Source organism: Tenebrio molitor, chromosome 4 (assembly GCF_963966145.1).
Source record: "Tenebrio molitor chromosome 4, icTenMoli1.1, whole genome shotgun sequence".
Taxonomy (NCBI): domain Eukaryota; kingdom Metazoa; phylum Arthropoda; class Insecta; order Coleoptera; family Tenebrionidae; genus Tenebrio; species Tenebrio molitor.
This window is the reverse complement of record NC_091049.1, coordinates 9,220,462-9,234,016: the sequence shown is the minus strand read 5'-3', so window position 1 is coordinate 9,234,016 and position 13,555 is coordinate 9,220,462. Positions and strand designations below refer to the sequence as shown.

At 47.0% G+C, this 13,555-nt stretch overlaps 6 protein-coding genes across 7 annotated transcripts; 4 read left to right on the top strand and 2 right to left on the bottom strand.

The window, feature by feature from the left end:
* The first annotated feature begins 1,962 nt into the window (after positions 1–1,962).
* On the top strand, positions 1,963–3,317 carry LOC138128591 (D-altritol 5-dehydrogenase-like). The gene is made up of 4 exons (XM_069044791.1): positions 1,963–2,134; positions 2,186–2,853; positions 2,902–3,009; positions 3,059–3,317. Exons 1-4 carry the CDS (start codon positions 1,994–1,996, stop codon positions 3,174–3,176), a joined length of 1,035 nt encoding a protein of 344 aa, XP_068900892.1. The 5' UTR covers positions 1,963–1,993; the 3' UTR covers positions 3,177–3,317.
* A 456-nt stretch (positions 3,318–3,773) lies between these two features.
* Positions 3,774–5,248, top strand: LOC138128588 (D-altritol 5-dehydrogenase-like). Its single transcript, XM_069044789.1, has 6 exons — positions 3,774–3,950; positions 4,041–4,168; positions 4,214–4,380; positions 4,508–4,705; positions 4,752–4,938; positions 4,987–5,248. The coding sequence occupies exons 1-6, from the start codon at positions 3,810–3,812 to the stop codon at positions 5,204–5,206; spliced, it is 1,041 nt and encodes a 346-aa protein (XP_068900890.1). The 5' UTR covers positions 3,774–3,809; the 3' UTR covers positions 5,207–5,248.
* A 9-nt stretch (positions 5,249–5,257) lies between these two features.
* Positions 5,258–6,836, top strand: LOC138128589 (uncharacterized). Its single transcript, XM_069044790.1, has 7 exons — positions 5,258–5,488; positions 5,630–5,757; positions 5,805–5,971; positions 6,017–6,214; positions 6,263–6,449; positions 6,500–6,607; positions 6,653–6,836. The coding sequence occupies exons 1-7, from the start codon at positions 5,348–5,350 to the stop codon at positions 6,762–6,764; spliced, it is 1,041 nt and encodes a 346-aa protein (XP_068900891.1). The 5' UTR covers positions 5,258–5,347; the 3' UTR covers positions 6,765–6,836.
* Positions 6,751–8,000, bottom strand: LOC138128592 (uncharacterized). Its single transcript, XM_069044792.1, has 3 exons — positions 7,665–8,000; positions 7,560–7,618; positions 6,751–7,507 (listed from the first exon to the last, which is right to left on the bottom strand). The coding sequence occupies exons 1-3, from the start codon at positions 7,888–7,890 to the stop codon at positions 6,824–6,826; spliced, it is 969 nt and encodes a 322-aa protein (XP_068900893.1). The 5' UTR covers positions 7,891–8,000; the 3' UTR covers positions 6,751–6,823.
* Positions 8,001–8,057: 57 nt separating this feature from the next.
* On the bottom strand, positions 8,058–9,881 carry LOC138128585 (luciferin 4-monooxygenase-like). The gene is made up of 5 exons (XM_069044783.1): positions 9,751–9,881; positions 9,493–9,703; positions 9,130–9,442; positions 8,763–9,080; positions 8,058–8,716 (listed from the first exon to the last, which is right to left on the bottom strand). The coding sequence occupies exons 1-5, from the start codon at positions 9,862–9,864 to the stop codon at positions 8,089–8,091; spliced, it is 1,584 nt and encodes a 527-aa protein (XP_068900884.1). The 5' UTR covers positions 9,865–9,881; the 3' UTR covers positions 8,058–8,088.
* Positions 9,527–13,498, top strand: ppk13 (pickpocket 13). 2 transcript variants are annotated; one of them, XM_069044785.1, is made up of 9 exons: positions 9,527–9,656; positions 10,350–10,457; positions 10,499–11,192; positions 11,239–11,398; positions 11,446–11,611; positions 11,654–11,751; positions 11,805–12,460; positions 12,513–13,067; positions 13,123–13,498. In XM_069044785.1, the coding sequence occupies exons 2-7, from the start codon at positions 10,360–10,362 to the stop codon at positions 11,990–11,992; spliced, it is 1,404 nt and encodes a 467-aa protein (XP_068900886.1). In that variant the 5' UTR covers positions 9,527–9,656; positions 10,350–10,359; the 3' UTR covers positions 11,993–12,460; positions 12,513–13,067; positions 13,123–13,498. The 2 variants fall into 2 exon arrangements, with proteins under 2 accessions (XP_068900886.1, XP_068900885.1); XM_069044784.1 differs by lacking the exon at positions 9,527–9,656 and having other exon boundaries at positions 9,947–10,457.
* The last annotated feature ends 57 nt before the right edge of the window (positions 13,499–13,555 follow it).

The following is a 13,555-nucleotide window of genomic DNA, read 5'->3' as shown; positions in this document are numbered from 1 at the left end:
TAATCCGCAGGTAGAGTTAAGCCGGCCTGAGATATGTCATTTGGTGGGGGAAATCTGCGCGGACAAATCACTTAAATTACTCAAAAAACAGCTAAATGGAAACTTTTACTCGTTCACCGGTCACTGAAAAAATCAGCTGATTTTTAATCTGTTGAACACCACTATTTTACGAAAGATGGACTCGTCCGACTGTTTTCCGTCTTCGCGCACCCCCACCAAATGACATATCTCAGGCCGGCTTAACTCTACCATCGAGAGTTTTTGTTACAGGGTAGGTAAAATAATCCACTAGTAATGAGACCATCATAAACGACCAAAAATGTTAACTAGTGTTTAAAAAGTCGTTTCAAAATATCGATAGACGCACTTTAACTACCCTGTATTACCACGTTTCTTTGTCTCTTTACTTTTTAAATAAACTAAGCGACAAAATTTCGTGAATTCTAGCACGTAATAAAAAAATATACATACAAAACATACTAAAAACTACTCCCAAAAAGACCATTTGATATTTTTCAAAATTTACAAAAACGGTTTAAAATAAAGGTTTATAAATATTGAGTTCCTACTTGCATCACTCCAAAGACCATGAACCAGTTCTGAAAATAGACCCTCCCGTATTTGGTTTTTTTCAAATAAACAAATAAAAAGCTCTCTCGCTCTTTCTCTTCCTTGCATCTTGAGTGAAAAGACAAAATTTCGTAAATGACAATAGCAGTAAAATACCCAAGGCGTACAAAAAATAGAGAATCTAGAGTATAATACCACACAATGATTTAATTAATAAACATTTTGAACTGACGTTGACGATAATTCTAGAGCCGCCCTGCGAGGGCCAATCACATCACTGCAAAGACAGTGAACTATTTCTGAAAACGCAACAACCCTGCACAGCCCCGTTTCTTGTTTCTCGTCCAAATAAACAAATTAGTCGTGCCGACATTGACGCATCGGGGGAAACCGGAGGGCTAACGTCAACGTCCTATCTACCCCAAAAATCGGACATGATTGCACGAATTTCCACGCCAGCACGACGAATAATTGGAAAAGCAGTGCCAATTAGGCCGGACTGCATTAAACACTTGTTAAACTCGTAATGGAGCCGCGATGTTGTCGATTAACGGGGGCCGTCCGTCGGTAGAGCACAAAGCAATTAAAACCTCCGTTTTGCACGGTCTCATCCTACTGCCGGAACAGGGGAAAACGCGTACACGCCGCGTTTTTGACACGATCATTCCAATTGACGCGACCGGTGGGAGTGTCAACGTTACAATGTCAAGGATTGGAGCGCCGCCGGAGGAGACACCCTGGCACTGTGCCCATTTGGCCGCTTCCGCCTCGCTCCGTCTCGAGGCAGGAAGCCCCACTTTTAAAATGCGGCGCACACGGCGTGATGACGCCTCCGAGTTGCCGCTCGTGATTAATTCAAAGACACAATTAAAATTGTTAGGCGTAAGCGAGTGGACATGTGCTGAATAGGGAATTAGAGTCGGTTTGTTACGGTTAAAATTTCAGCGGAGCGTGCACTTTGCGGGTTCACCGTTCGCAAGTCGACCGACGAGGCCCCCAAACGTGCACGAAATAAGTCGCTCCAAGCTGAAAATAAATATTTGAATTAATAAGTAGCCACGGAAATAACGAAAGCGTAACGGGGCGGATTCTCGCGGAAAACCGAACGAATTTTCGTGCAGACTTACTGGCCACAGCTCAGGGACCGTCCACGCCAATTTTCTTGCACATTTTCACACACGAAAATCCCCAAAAGTCCTTAATTAATCACAGATGTAACATACACAAACTTTTATTATGACCGCCATCTTACCTAATTTGACATTTCTGCGATGCGACACCTGGCGGCCGCTCAACTACGACCGCCAAATTCAAATCACTACTCTATTACTGGTTGCCTAAACCAAAACATTTTTTTTAAATAATTATACCAACATTACTAACCTTCACTATCAATTGCTGATACAAGTTGATTATTAGCAACATGAACGCTGTACAATTCGCATCCCGCGACAAGAAACTCGCACTCGTGCAAGTCCCAACCCCCGTGATCTCCCACCCCCGAGAGGTATTAGTCAAGGTGGCATACTCAGGGGTCTGCGGTACCGACCTCCACATAATAAGCGTAAGTACGCTTCCACAATTTACACACACACATACCAATCCCGGTTTTTAGGGGAACTTTCCGTGCAACCCCCTCCCTCTCACCCTAGGCCACGAATTCTCAGCCACAGTGGTAGACTTCGGTTCGGAAGTGACACACCTGACTCGTGGGGATCGCGTTGTCGTCGACCCCAACAGCGGTTGCCACAAGTGCGGCTTCTGTCACTCCGGTCGCCCCCATTTTTGCACCACCGGCGGTTTTTACGCCAACTTGGGGGTGAAGAATCACGGGGGTTGGGCCCAGTTTTGTCTGTGTTCAGTCGAACAAGTGCACAAACTCCCCAAAGAGATTTCTCTAAGAGTGGCGGCGTTAGCCGAGCCGTTGTCGTGTCTGGCCCACAGGTGGGGGCTGATCTCGCCGGTCCCGGTGGGGGCGAACATCCTAGTCGCGGGGGCAGGTATCATAGGGACTCTGTGGGTCTGCTTGTTGCATCTGCACGGCCACAGAAGAGTCACGCTTACCGAAATCAATCCCTCCAGGAGACTACTCCTGAAGGAGCTGATGGACGACACTGGATTCCAGTTGAAGACTCCTCAAGACGTCCAAAATAGTGGAGCGAATTTTGATTTGATCATCGACTGTACGGGACACGGTCCCGCGATTGAATCTGCCCTGAAACTTCTGGATCGGGGCGGGAAAATTTGTATTTTTGGAGTGGCGCCGCCTGGTGCCAAAATCGAGTAAACATCGCACCTAACCTAATTATTTTTTTAAAAATCTCGTTTCAGGGTTTCCCCTTTCGAAGTTTATATGAAAGAACTGACGATATTGAGTGTCAAGGTGAATCCCTTCGCTTTTCCTAAAGCTGTGGCTTTAGTACAAGCCCTATCCGAAAAGTAATCGAATTACATCGAGTGGAAAAGTTGACTTGATGTTTGCTTTCAGATATTTGGACTACGAGAAGTTGGGAGTAAAAGTGTTCGAACTGGAGGACTTTCCCCGAGCTGTTGAACTGCTAAAAACTGGAAACATCACTAAAGCTATTTTCCAGATTAGCGAGTGAAGGTGACAAAACGATTAAGATGTTTGTTTTTACTTTTGTGATAAGTACAGTTTATGATGGGTGATCATAAATAGTTTTCTAATACGCAATAAGTGCCACAAGTTGATGTAAAAAAATTAGGAGTAAAATCGCAATAAATCACGATGTATTATTTTTCCACGAAATCCCACTTCTGATGCTGGATAAAAAATGCAAATTTGCTTAGTAATTCGCAATAATATGAGAATGATTAATGTAGTACAAAACAAATTACAAGTTTGGGGTTCTTATCAGTGTTATCAGTAAATGGGGTCTGCAAAATACATTTTCTAAAATGTGTTACTCCACCGTTGTGTCATTTGTTTTGGTATTTTCGAACACAAAAACATTTCCACTGGAAACTGATGCTCCTCTCCAAAATAAAATTGAGAGATAATATTACCATCTGGCGCCAAAACAGTGCTGCGCTAACCTGTTACATAACCCTCCAGTAACCTAGGGTCAACAGCGATAATGCCACTATCGCAACGCGATTTTAATGACTCTATCAGCAATAATACATCTGTGACGTCGCCGCACTTAGCCTCGACCCGAGCCTATAAATTTGAGGCGATCCGCATGGAAAAACCATAACTTACATCTTAAACGCACGAGATGGACGCTCTTCGGTATACCGCAAAGACCAAAAAGCTCGAACTGGTCAAGTTGGAGGTGCCCCAAGTCACCGATCCCAACACCATTCTGGTCAAGGTGGCTTATTCAGGAATTTGCGGGACCGACTTGCACGTTATCCAGGTATTACGATAATTGCTTTGACCTTGCTGTAATGATAATGAATGCAATAAACATTAGTTAATTTGTACGCGTGATAATACGTTGGTGTAGGGTGAATTCCCGTGCAACCCAAACAAGACTTTCACTATGGGCCACGAATTCTCCGGTACGGTCGTGGAGGTGGGCCGCAACATCACCAACTTCAAGTCTGGCGACAAGGTTTCGGTGGATCCCAACAGGTAAGAGTGGAGATTGGTTTTCTTGTACTGACGGTGGAGTTCCAGCGGATGCAAGCGCTGCAAGTTCTGTCACTCGGGCAAGCCCCATTTCTGCAAAGTAGGCGGCATCAACAACACCATCGGGATCTACAGAGATGGGGGCTGGGCGAATTACGTCATCTGTCCCGAGGACCAAGTGCACAAGCTGCCGGCCACCATCACTCTGGAGCAAGGTAATTAGAGGATGTAAAATTATTCAAATCTGACGCGTGACAGTTACTGGTGCCACTCTTGATGACTATCCGAGCTTTGACAGAAATGGCGGATGCGCCAGGTTTACTGTATACGTTTTATTTGCAGCCGCTCTCACCGAACCTTTGTCCTGCTTGGCCCACGGCTGGGACATCGTGAGTCCTATCCACGTCGGTGAGAAAATCCTAATAACCGGAGCAGGGATAATCGGGAATTTGTGGGTGTGCACCCTGCATCTGCAAGGTCACAGGAATGTTACAGTTTCCGAGCCGAACACTGCGCGACTTGACATGTTGAAAAAGCTAGGTCAGTACTACCAACAGTCTTGCAATCAAACAACTGACAGTTGCAGGCACTGGTTATACTCTTCTGACACCCGACCAATTGAAGAAGAACCAAGCGGCGGATCCGGACTACTTGTTTGATGTCGTCATCGACTGTAGCGGCTACCCCCCGGCCATAGAGCACGCAATTTCCCTTTTGAATTCGGGGGGAAAATTGTGTATTTTCGGAGTGGCGCCTCCTCACGGCAGAATTTCGTAAGTGTGCGACGTTTTTGAATTTGACGTGACTGACAAGTTTGACAGGATCGCGCCATTTGACATTTACCTGAAGGAGATGAAGATTTTCGGGGTGAACATCAACCCGTTCACCTTCCCTAAGTCTTTGGGGCTGGTCGAAGCCATGGGGGATCGATATTTGAAGTACGAAAATTTGGGGATCAAGACGTTTGCTCTTAACCAGTACCAGGAGGCCATCGAAAGTTTGAAGAAGGGCACCATCGCCAAGGCAATATTCAAGCTGTGAAACTTTCTTGTAAACTGTTGTTGAATAAATTGTTGTTGTGTATTTTTGATTTCTGTAAACAATCCAGTAGTCCGCGTCTCGCGTTACGTCAAATCATCCGCATCAAAATCGGCAGGAGCAAAGCCGCTACCGGAGACCACAATGGACGCCCTCAGGTTCTCCTTCAGGGAGAGGACGCTCGAACTGAACCGGATGGACATCCCGGCGATAAGCGAACCCAACGAGATACTGATCAAAGTGGCTTACGCGGGAATCTGTGGGACAGATCTCCACATCCTGGCGGTACTAGGGGTGTTTTAAGTCGATTTTTAAAACCGTAGGCGTAGAGATTTCAAACCGGTTTTCAAAACCGTTGCGACTTAATTAGTTTTGACCATTTTCTAGTTCTATTCTTAGTCAAACCCATCCTGATCGCTATTTCAGGGCGAGTTTCCCTGCAGACAAGTCTCTGACATCACTCTGGGTCACGAGATCTCCGGTGTGATCGTGGAGGTCGGCACCGACGTCATCAACTACGAAGAAGGCGACAAGGTCACGGTTGACCCCAACAGGTACTCGCCCCCACCTTTGTCCCAATCTTGCAACTTTTCCTCTGCAGCGGTTGCAAGCGGTGCAGCTTCTGTCACGCCGGCAAGCCCCACTTCTGCAAAGTAGGCTGCACCACCAACACCATCGGGATCTACAGGGACGGCGGGTGGGCCCAGTACGTGATCTGCCCAGAGGAACAAGTCTACAAAATATCGACAACCACCACCCTCGAACAAGGTGAGTCGAAATGGTGGCTGCGCCGGGTTGACACTTTCTTCGCAGCCGTCCTCGCTGAGCCCCTCTCGTGCTTGGCCCACGGCTGGGACATCATCAGTCCTGTCACGATCGGCGACAAGATCCTGCTTCTCGGTGCCGGCATCGTCGGGATTCTCTGGGCCTGCGCCCTCCACCTGCAAGGCCACAAGAACGTGACAGTCTCGGAGCCCAACACCGCCAGACTGGACATGCTGAGGAAGCTCAGTTGGTAGCACTGCGCACAATTTCAAGGTCACTACTGTCACTTTCCAGACACTGGCTATGCACTAGTCACTCCCGATCAACTCACAAAGAGTCAAGAAGCCAGTTCTAAGTACGTCTTCGATGTGGTCATCGACTGTAGCGGCTTTACTCCTGCCATCGAACAAGGAATATCATTGCTAAATTCCGGTGGAAAACTGTGCATATTTGGAGTGGCGCCCCCTACGAACAAAATCTCGTAAGTTTGGGTATTTGCACCTGTCAGAGTGCGTCAAATGTCGTTCGTAGGATCTCCCCGTACGAGATTTTCTACAAAGAGTTGCAGATTCGCGGAGTGAACATTAACCCCTTCACTTTCACTAAAGCTCTGGGAATGATTGAAGCCTTGGGGAACAGGTAATTTCACCCTAGAGGTGGTTGGTACAACTGTCTAGGTTTCAGGTATTTGAATTATAACATGCTCGGGATCAAAACGTTCCCGTTGAATCAATACCAAGAGGCGATCGACATGCTGAAGAAGGGCGCCATATCCAAAGCGATTTTTAAAATGTGAAAAAGAAACAGTCTTTATTAACAACCAAAACTTATGTAACTAAACGTGAAATAAATTCGCTACAAGATCTGATTCCTCCTTTTGTGTTGGAGCGCCACGTGTTGGACGAAATCGTGATGAGTGAGAAAATCCTTCATGCAAAAGATACAAAACAGGACCTTCTTCCTGTTGGGAAATTTGTGTCCATAGTTGGCCTGATTTCTCTGTTTTTCGTTGGCCCTATCGTGCGCCCTCAGCTGCGCCGTGGGCACCTGGCGGCCGCAAACGCGACACAAATATTTGTGGGTCCTAAGGTGGTTGTTAAGACACGTAGTGGTCAAAAACTTCTGGTGACAGGTGTTGCAAGTAACGTCGTTCTTGATGGTGTGCACCATCATATGGGTGTTGAAGGTGAATAAATTGGCGCTGTTGATCTGGCAGATGTTGCAGAAGTGGCGCGCGTCGAAATAGACGCACGCGGGATCCTCGCGTATCGAGTAAGCGTGCTCCGTGCTCACGTCGGTGCGGGCGTTCTCGCTCCTCGAAGGGAGCACCGGCAGCCCCAGGTAGTCGTGGTCGTCGTTGTAGAAGCCGTTCTCGTCGCAAATTGGATTCGTCATGTACTTCGCGATCAGATCCATCTCTATCTTCTTCGCTTTGACCTTGTCTATGACGACGTAGTCGGGGGAGTCGAACTGCTCGTCGATTTCAGGGAGGTTGTTGATTATGTTTTGGATGGAGTTGTGTTTGCGCCAATCGAAGAACTGGAAGTTGACAGAGTTAGACTAGGTGTTGGGAGCGACGTCGGTTACTAACTAAGTTCAGTCTGGGGACCCAGTCTAGGTGATTTATTAGATGATCCGGGGCCGGCCGACCTACGTCACAACGTCAGAGAATTCAACTGCAGGGGCTTCCACTCACCTGTATTGAAGTGTTTGGAGCAGACCTTCATGTCTTTGACGTAGGCGTCGTTCAGTTCCGTCGTTTGACTCATCGCTCGAAGCCACTCGCTGCGACGTCGCTTCTTCACAGGGTCGACGACACCATCCCTGTACTGGCTCGGAACATTGAAAAACGAAACTCTCTGCAGATATTCCTCCCCAGTGGACTCACAACCAGGCACTGCACAGTCTTTCATCGTAAACATTTTGACTCGAGGTTTCTTCTTCAGCTTGTTTTTAATTTCGACAATCAGCTGATCCTCAAAAGTCAACTGTCATTTGTCAATCTACCCGCGAAATTCAAAAATCACGGCCACCTAACCTACAAACTACCTACAAGTGCGTTTCACCAAAAACAAAATGAAAGAAAACACAGTTGTCATTCTTTATTTCTACTGTTTTCATCAAAGCATATCTCGGAGTTGTTTGCGCAGGATCTTCCCGATCGCATTTCTCGGTATTTCCTCCACGAATCTCACCCCCCCATGCAGTTGCTTCTCCACGCACACGTATTTGCGCACGTGCTCTAAGATTTCGCTCTCTCCGACTTGCGCCCTCTCTCGCTGCACCACAAAAGCCACCGGTAGTTCCCCAAATCTGTCATCAGGTTTACCAACCACTGCGACATCTTTTACACCATGGTGTTGCAACAAAATCTGTTCTATCTCTAGGGGTGCCACCTGGAACGACTTGTACTTGATCAGATCTTTCAAACGGTCGATCACGAAGAAATCGAAGTCTTCGTCGTAGTAGCCTAGGTCTCCGGTGTGGACAAAACCGTCCGAGTCGATGGTTTCGCGTGTTTTGACGGGGTCGTTGATGTACCCCTTCATAGCCCCACCCTTCAGACAGATTTCTCCGGGTTGGTTGGCCCCCAAGACTTGTCCAGTTTCGGGGTTGACGATCTTGGCCTCGTGACCGGGGGTGAGTTTGCCGCAACTACCCGGCTTGCCGCCACCGACGGGGGACATGATGACGCCACACGCCAGTTCGCTGAGGCCGTAAGTGTGACGAATATACTTCAGTTTAAACCTAAAAGAGTGTAAAAATGAAATGAAAGGACAACGATTCGAATTACTTCTCCAGGATTGTTTTTTCAGATTCTTTGCTTAGACCTCCCGCCGCTAGATAGAGCTCTTCGACTGAAGACAAGTCATAGTCGTCGACTATGGGGCTAGTTGCTAGAAAATTCCCCAGAGATGGGACAATAATGAGTTTGTTAACTCCGAAATCCTGAATACTTTCTAAATACAATTTGGGCTCAAATTGGTCCATGATCAAGATCTTAACCCCACTGTAGATGGCGCAGATGAAATTATTAAACCCGTGAACGTGAAAAAATGGGGCGACTTGAATTATACAATTTTGGGGCGCCAACGGATACAATTCATCATCCCTGCAAGCACTAGTTTGGTTTCAAACCAAAACAAACAGTACAACTTTACTCGAAATGGCTGAAATTCAACCGGATATTCTCGTGGGGTACCATCACCCCTTTAGGCAGTCCCGTCGTACCGGAAGAATTACAAATATACGCAACGTGCTCTGCAAGATCTCCAATATCTTCAAATTCGAAATCGCTGCTTGCGCCATTTTTGACCAGATCGTCGTAAGCGACGGTGCTGCCCTTGCTGTCAAAAACTACGACAGTTTCTACGAAAGAAAATTCTTCTTTGAGCGAATTCACCTTCTCGGCGCACTGTCCGGAACAAAATACCAGTTTCGGACGCGACATTGTCAGGAACTTTTTCAATTCGTCTGAAATCAAGCGATTATTGACAGGTGGGAGACGTGACAGGAGTACCAACAGCTGGTGTAGCCTGGATTCAACAGGTGAATGGGGGCTGCAAGGTACAACCCTGCCAAAGCAGCGATACAGAACTTGTGCGAGTTCTCGCTAATTATGGTGATGTTGGTGTTTTTGCCTATTTGGAACGACCCTCGGAGGTTCGTGGCTAGGGTTACGCTGGTGGTGAGTACTTCACCGAAAGTACAAGTTGTACCAGTCTTGATTTCGCACTAAAATGGTGCAATCAATAAAAAGGGAGCTCCAAACAATATCTTACCAGAGCAACAGAGTTTTTCTGAGCAGTGTGCAGCTTATCAAATATCAATTGTCCTGCAGGTTTGAGTGGAGTTTTGGAGAATTTTCCAGGCGCTGATACGATTCTTGTGTCCATGGTGTACTCGGTACTACTACAATTGCTGTTGTACGTGCTCAAATGGTTAAAATATGCTTTATCTCAATTGTTTTTCTGGCTCAGTCACGAACATGAATTTGTGATTCTCTCCTATCACTCGACTACAGTATTTGAGATATTTCTATCGACTCTTTTTTCCTTAAATTGGTTTTTGTCACGGAGAGGTTCTCAGGGGATTATTAAAACACCTTGTTGTTTGTTTCTTTCAATTTATTATCATTTCATAACAGGATATGTACTCGCGCACACTATGACCATGATAAGAATATTCTTGATGTAGATTTGTTACAAAAGACTCCTCTATGTGATGAAATCACAGTCAGACAATTCTAGTTTTCAAAATTCAATAATTTCTGTGCTTTATGCATAATGAATGAGGGAAAACAATTATTGCAAACGAAATCCACTGGTATTGATTTAGCAATCAGGTACAAAGAGTTCTGTGACAATAGAATGTCATCCAGTGTGTGCACAATGGCTGATGCGGGCTCACCTCTGCGCCACTACATCCTCAACACCTCCTTCCACGGCTTCCGCTTCATCGGCGATGCCGGGCTTCACTGGACCGAGCGGTAAGTCCCACACTGACCGCGTCCTTATAATGAATCTCCAGGACCTTCTGGACCATCTGCTGCGTCCTGAGCTGGACCGCCACCGGCTTCCTGATCAAATCCGCCTGGGAAGACTTCCAGAACAACGCCATCAGCTTCGTCGCCGACACCAGCTACCTCGCCTGGGACACCCACTTCCCTTCGATCGCCGTCTGCGAGACCGACAACCAAAAATCCATCGCCGAAGTGACGGACCGCACCTACGGCGACCCCCACGACTACAACCTCGACGAGATCGTCAAAGAGCTAGTCTACTTCAGGGGACTGTCGTTCTACACCCTGCAGATCTGCGGACCCGAGGCACAAGTCCCCGACGAGGACTGCTTCAAGAAGAACTTCAGTTTCTTCTCGAGGGAGGTGCGCAGCAACTGCAGCCAGATCTTCCGCGCGTGCAGATGGAACGATCGAGTGTTCGACTGTTGCGAGTACTTCGGGGAGATCGACTCCGAAATGGGGACTTGCTACGCGATCAACTCCATCCAAGGGAAGACCAAGAAGCGGCTGGAGATGGTGTCCAACATAAAGACGGGGCCGGGGAGTTTGCGACTGGAGATCAACGGGGTTGCTAATGTGTACATTCTAGGAGAACAGGAAGTACCGTCGTTGACCACTTTGACCACAGATGTGATCCAGGTGACTCCGCGGATCCACTACAAGAGATTCTTGGCGATCAAAGAGATCGACAACGGGCCAGAAGTGCGTGAGTCAACTCTACAACCAGTTAGTTCAATTTTGCTTGCAGGTCAAGGACGTGAGCGTGCGCCAGCGCAAGTGTCGCTTTAGTGACGAGTCAGATCTGGATGTCTACCCCTACTACAGCTACAGCTCCTGTTGCGTCCAATGTCGCAAAGACGCCCAAAAAAGAATCTGCGGGTGTGCCCACCACCTTATGCCCAACACCGGTGACTTTTCACCACTCTCCGGGCCCCACTAATAGTTTTTCTTCCAGAATCTCGCATTCACTGCAACATCACCGGTCTCTACTGTCTGAGCAAGCACTACAACGAGCTGTCAGTCTTGAAGCCCTACTGGGCCAACAGGACCGGACTCGTCTGCGACTGCTTGCCCAGTTGCACCGAGATCGAGTTGGCTGTTATCAAGGACGACAAAATAGGGTAATTTGACGTTGACAAATGGCAAATAACGTCTTGGTGCAGTTTTTCAGAAGAGTTTGCCATCGTGGACTTGTCTTTGGAGCGGTTGCCGACCGAGAGGTTTAAGAGAAATGTTGTGAGAGGCAAGCTCGACTTAGTCGGTCAGTTTTGACGATCACTATTGGAAAAAATAATAATCACGAAGTTTTTTTAGTCTCGATGGGTGGTAGCACTGCTCTGTTTTTGGGCGCCAGTATTCTCAGTTTTGTCGAAATTGTCTACTATTTCTTCGTCAGACCTGTGAGCAACTCGGTCTTGGCTAAAAAGACCAAGAAGGAAAAGAGAAAGTTTAAATTGAAGGTCAACAAGATGGAGCAACTGATATTGCCCACAGTTTCCTAAAGCCTAAAAAAGTTATTGCAAGTTGTACTATTTTTGTTGCTTGTATCTTTATTCGTTGTTTTCTTCACGTCACTAAACTGCACTTAAGTCACTGCAACGTTTAAGTCGTCGGCAATTTCCGTTAACGGCACGCGTAAGCAACTTACTAATTAAAATAATTGTCTTATCAATATTCGAAAAACATTTTGACTCATATCAGTTCAATGCTGCCAATTTGCGATTACGAAAGTCCCGAGATTTTTTCGCAAATTCCACGATATCCGGCTTGTATAAATAGGGCAGAAAGACAAATAGTTTTAACAGACACAAAGATGGCGTCGAAAATCGTCCTGCTATCGGTATTGTTGGCGGTAACGGTCCACTCGTTGCACCATCCTGGAGAGAAGCACCACTTGCGAAGCTTAGTCGCTCGACATAACAACGGAAATTGCAAAGTGGTCTGCAGAGATTCTACAACGTCGGCACCAGGTTCTGGTAAAGTCTTTGGAAGGCGAAAATGGTAATGAGTTGTTGGGTATAGGTGGTAGCGGTACCACTGATGACGGAAGCGGCACATCTGGAAGTGGCTCAACTGGCGACGGAAGCAGCACAACTGGAAGTGACTCAACTGGCGACGGAAGCGGCACATCTGGAAGTGGCTCAACTGGCGGCGGAAGCGGCTCATCTGGAAGTGACTCAACTGGCGGCGGAAGCGGCTCATCTGGAAGTGACTCAACTGGCGGCGGAAGCGGCTCTACTGGCGACGGGAGCGGCACCAATGGAAGTGGTTCAACTGGAAGTGGCTCAACTGATGGCGGAAGCGGCTCAACTGGCGGCGGAAGCGGCACAACTGAAAGTGACTCAACTGGCGACGGAAACAGTAGTTCTGGATCTGACTCATCAAGTACAAGTTCCACTAGTGGTTCCAGTACAGGATCTGGAGATCCACAATCCACTACTCCTTCTCAAGGCCTTTGTCCTTGTGCTCCAGGTTCAGATAAACCGGTGACTGAAAAACAGAGTGACAGCAGGAGCGAGAGCGACCGACACAAAGGACGTCACAATGCAGGACATACCAAACACTTGGGACCTCACGGTACTCAGCCTTGCTGCACCTAAAAAAATATTATACAGTTTTGGTACTATTTCAGAGAATTTCAAACATTTGCAACAACAGGCCAAGCGGTATTACGAAAATATGAAGAATAATCACCAACATGGGAAACAGTACCACCAACACGACAAGCAGAACCACCACCAACATGATAGAGCGTACCACCACGACAGGGTACACCATCTTGAACACGATAAGGCGCTCCACCATGAACACAATAAAGCGTTCCATCATGAACACGATAAGGCGCTCCACCATGAACACAACAAAGCGCATCACGAGAACAGACACCATGAAGTAAAAGAGCAAAAGCATTAAAAACATCCTTCCAAAAATCATCTGGACTTTGCGGTTGTGATAATTTTTTTTCCGATTTTGTGGTTATGGGTTAATAAAAAGTTGGTTGAGCATTATCTGCATTCCTCGCTATTATGAAATACTGAAATATTCGAGCCGAATACCACACGTGC

Coding starts and splice junctions, on each gene's coding strand:
- LOC138128588 (XM_069044789.1), top strand. CDS start 3,810: ATGGACGCTCTTCGGTATACCGCAAAGACCAAAAAGCTCGAACTGGTC. Junction 3,951..4,040: donor CCGACTTGCACGTTATCCAG/GTATTACGATAA, acceptor ACGTTGGTGTAG/GGTGAATTCCCGTGCAACCC. Junction 4,939..4,986: donor CCTCCTCACGGCAGAATTTC/GTAAGTGTGCGA, acceptor CAAGTTTGACAG/GATCGCGCCATTTGACATTT.
- LOC138128585 (XM_069044783.1), bottom strand. CDS start 9,864: ATGGACACAAGAATCGTATCAGCGCCTGGAAAATTCTCCAAAACTCCA. Junction 9,443..9,492: donor GAATCCAGGCTACACCAGCT/GTTGGTACTCCT, acceptor GCTTGATTTCAG/ACGAATTGAAAAAGTTCCTG. Junction 8,717..8,762: donor GAAAAAACAATCCTGGAGAA/GTAATTCGAATC, acceptor ACACTCTTTTAG/GTTTAAACTGAAGTATATTC.
- ppk13 (XM_069044784.1), top strand. CDS start 10,255: ATGAATGAGGGAAAACAATTATTGCAAACGAAATCCACTGGTATTGAT. Junction 11,399..11,445: donor CCACCTTATGCCCAACACCG/GTGACTTTTCAC, acceptor TTTTTCTTCCAG/AATCTCGCATTCACTGCAAC. Junction 11,752..11,804: donor AGGCAAGCTCGACTTAGTCG/GTCAGTTTTGAC, acceptor AAGTTTTTTTAG/TCTCGATGGGTGGTAGCACT.
- LOC138128589 (XM_069044790.1), top strand. CDS start 5,348: ATGGACGCCCTCAGGTTCTCCTTCAGGGAGAGGACGCTCGAACTGAAC. Junction 5,758..5,804: donor GTCACGGTTGACCCCAACAG/GTACTCGCCCCC, acceptor TTTCCTCTGCAG/CGGTTGCAAGCGGTGCAGCT. Junction 6,450..6,499: donor CCCCCTACGAACAAAATCTC/GTAAGTTTGGGT, acceptor TGTCGTTCGTAG/GATCTCCCCGTACGAGATTT.
- LOC138128592 (XM_069044792.1), bottom strand. CDS start 7,890: ATGTTTACGATGAAAGACTGTGCAGTGCCTGGTTGTGAGTCCACTGGG. Junction 7,619..7,664: donor CTCCAAACACTTCAATACAG/GTGAGTGGAAGC, acceptor GTTGTGACGTAG/GTCGGCCGGCCCCGGATCAT. Junction 7,508..7,559: donor GGGTCCCCAGACTGAACTTA/GTTAGTAACCGA, acceptor GTCAACTTCCAG/TTCTTCGATTGGCGCAAACA.
- LOC138128591 (XM_069044791.1), top strand. CDS start 1,994: ATGAACGCTGTACAATTCGCATCCCGCGACAAGAAACTCGCACTCGTG. Junction 2,135..2,185: donor CCGACCTCCACATAATAAGC/GTAAGTACGCTT, acceptor CCCGGTTTTTAG/GGGAACTTTCCGTGCAACCC. Junction 2,854..2,901: donor CCGCCTGGTGCCAAAATCGA/GTAAACATCGCA, acceptor ATCTCGTTTCAG/GGTTTCCCCTTTCGAAGTTT.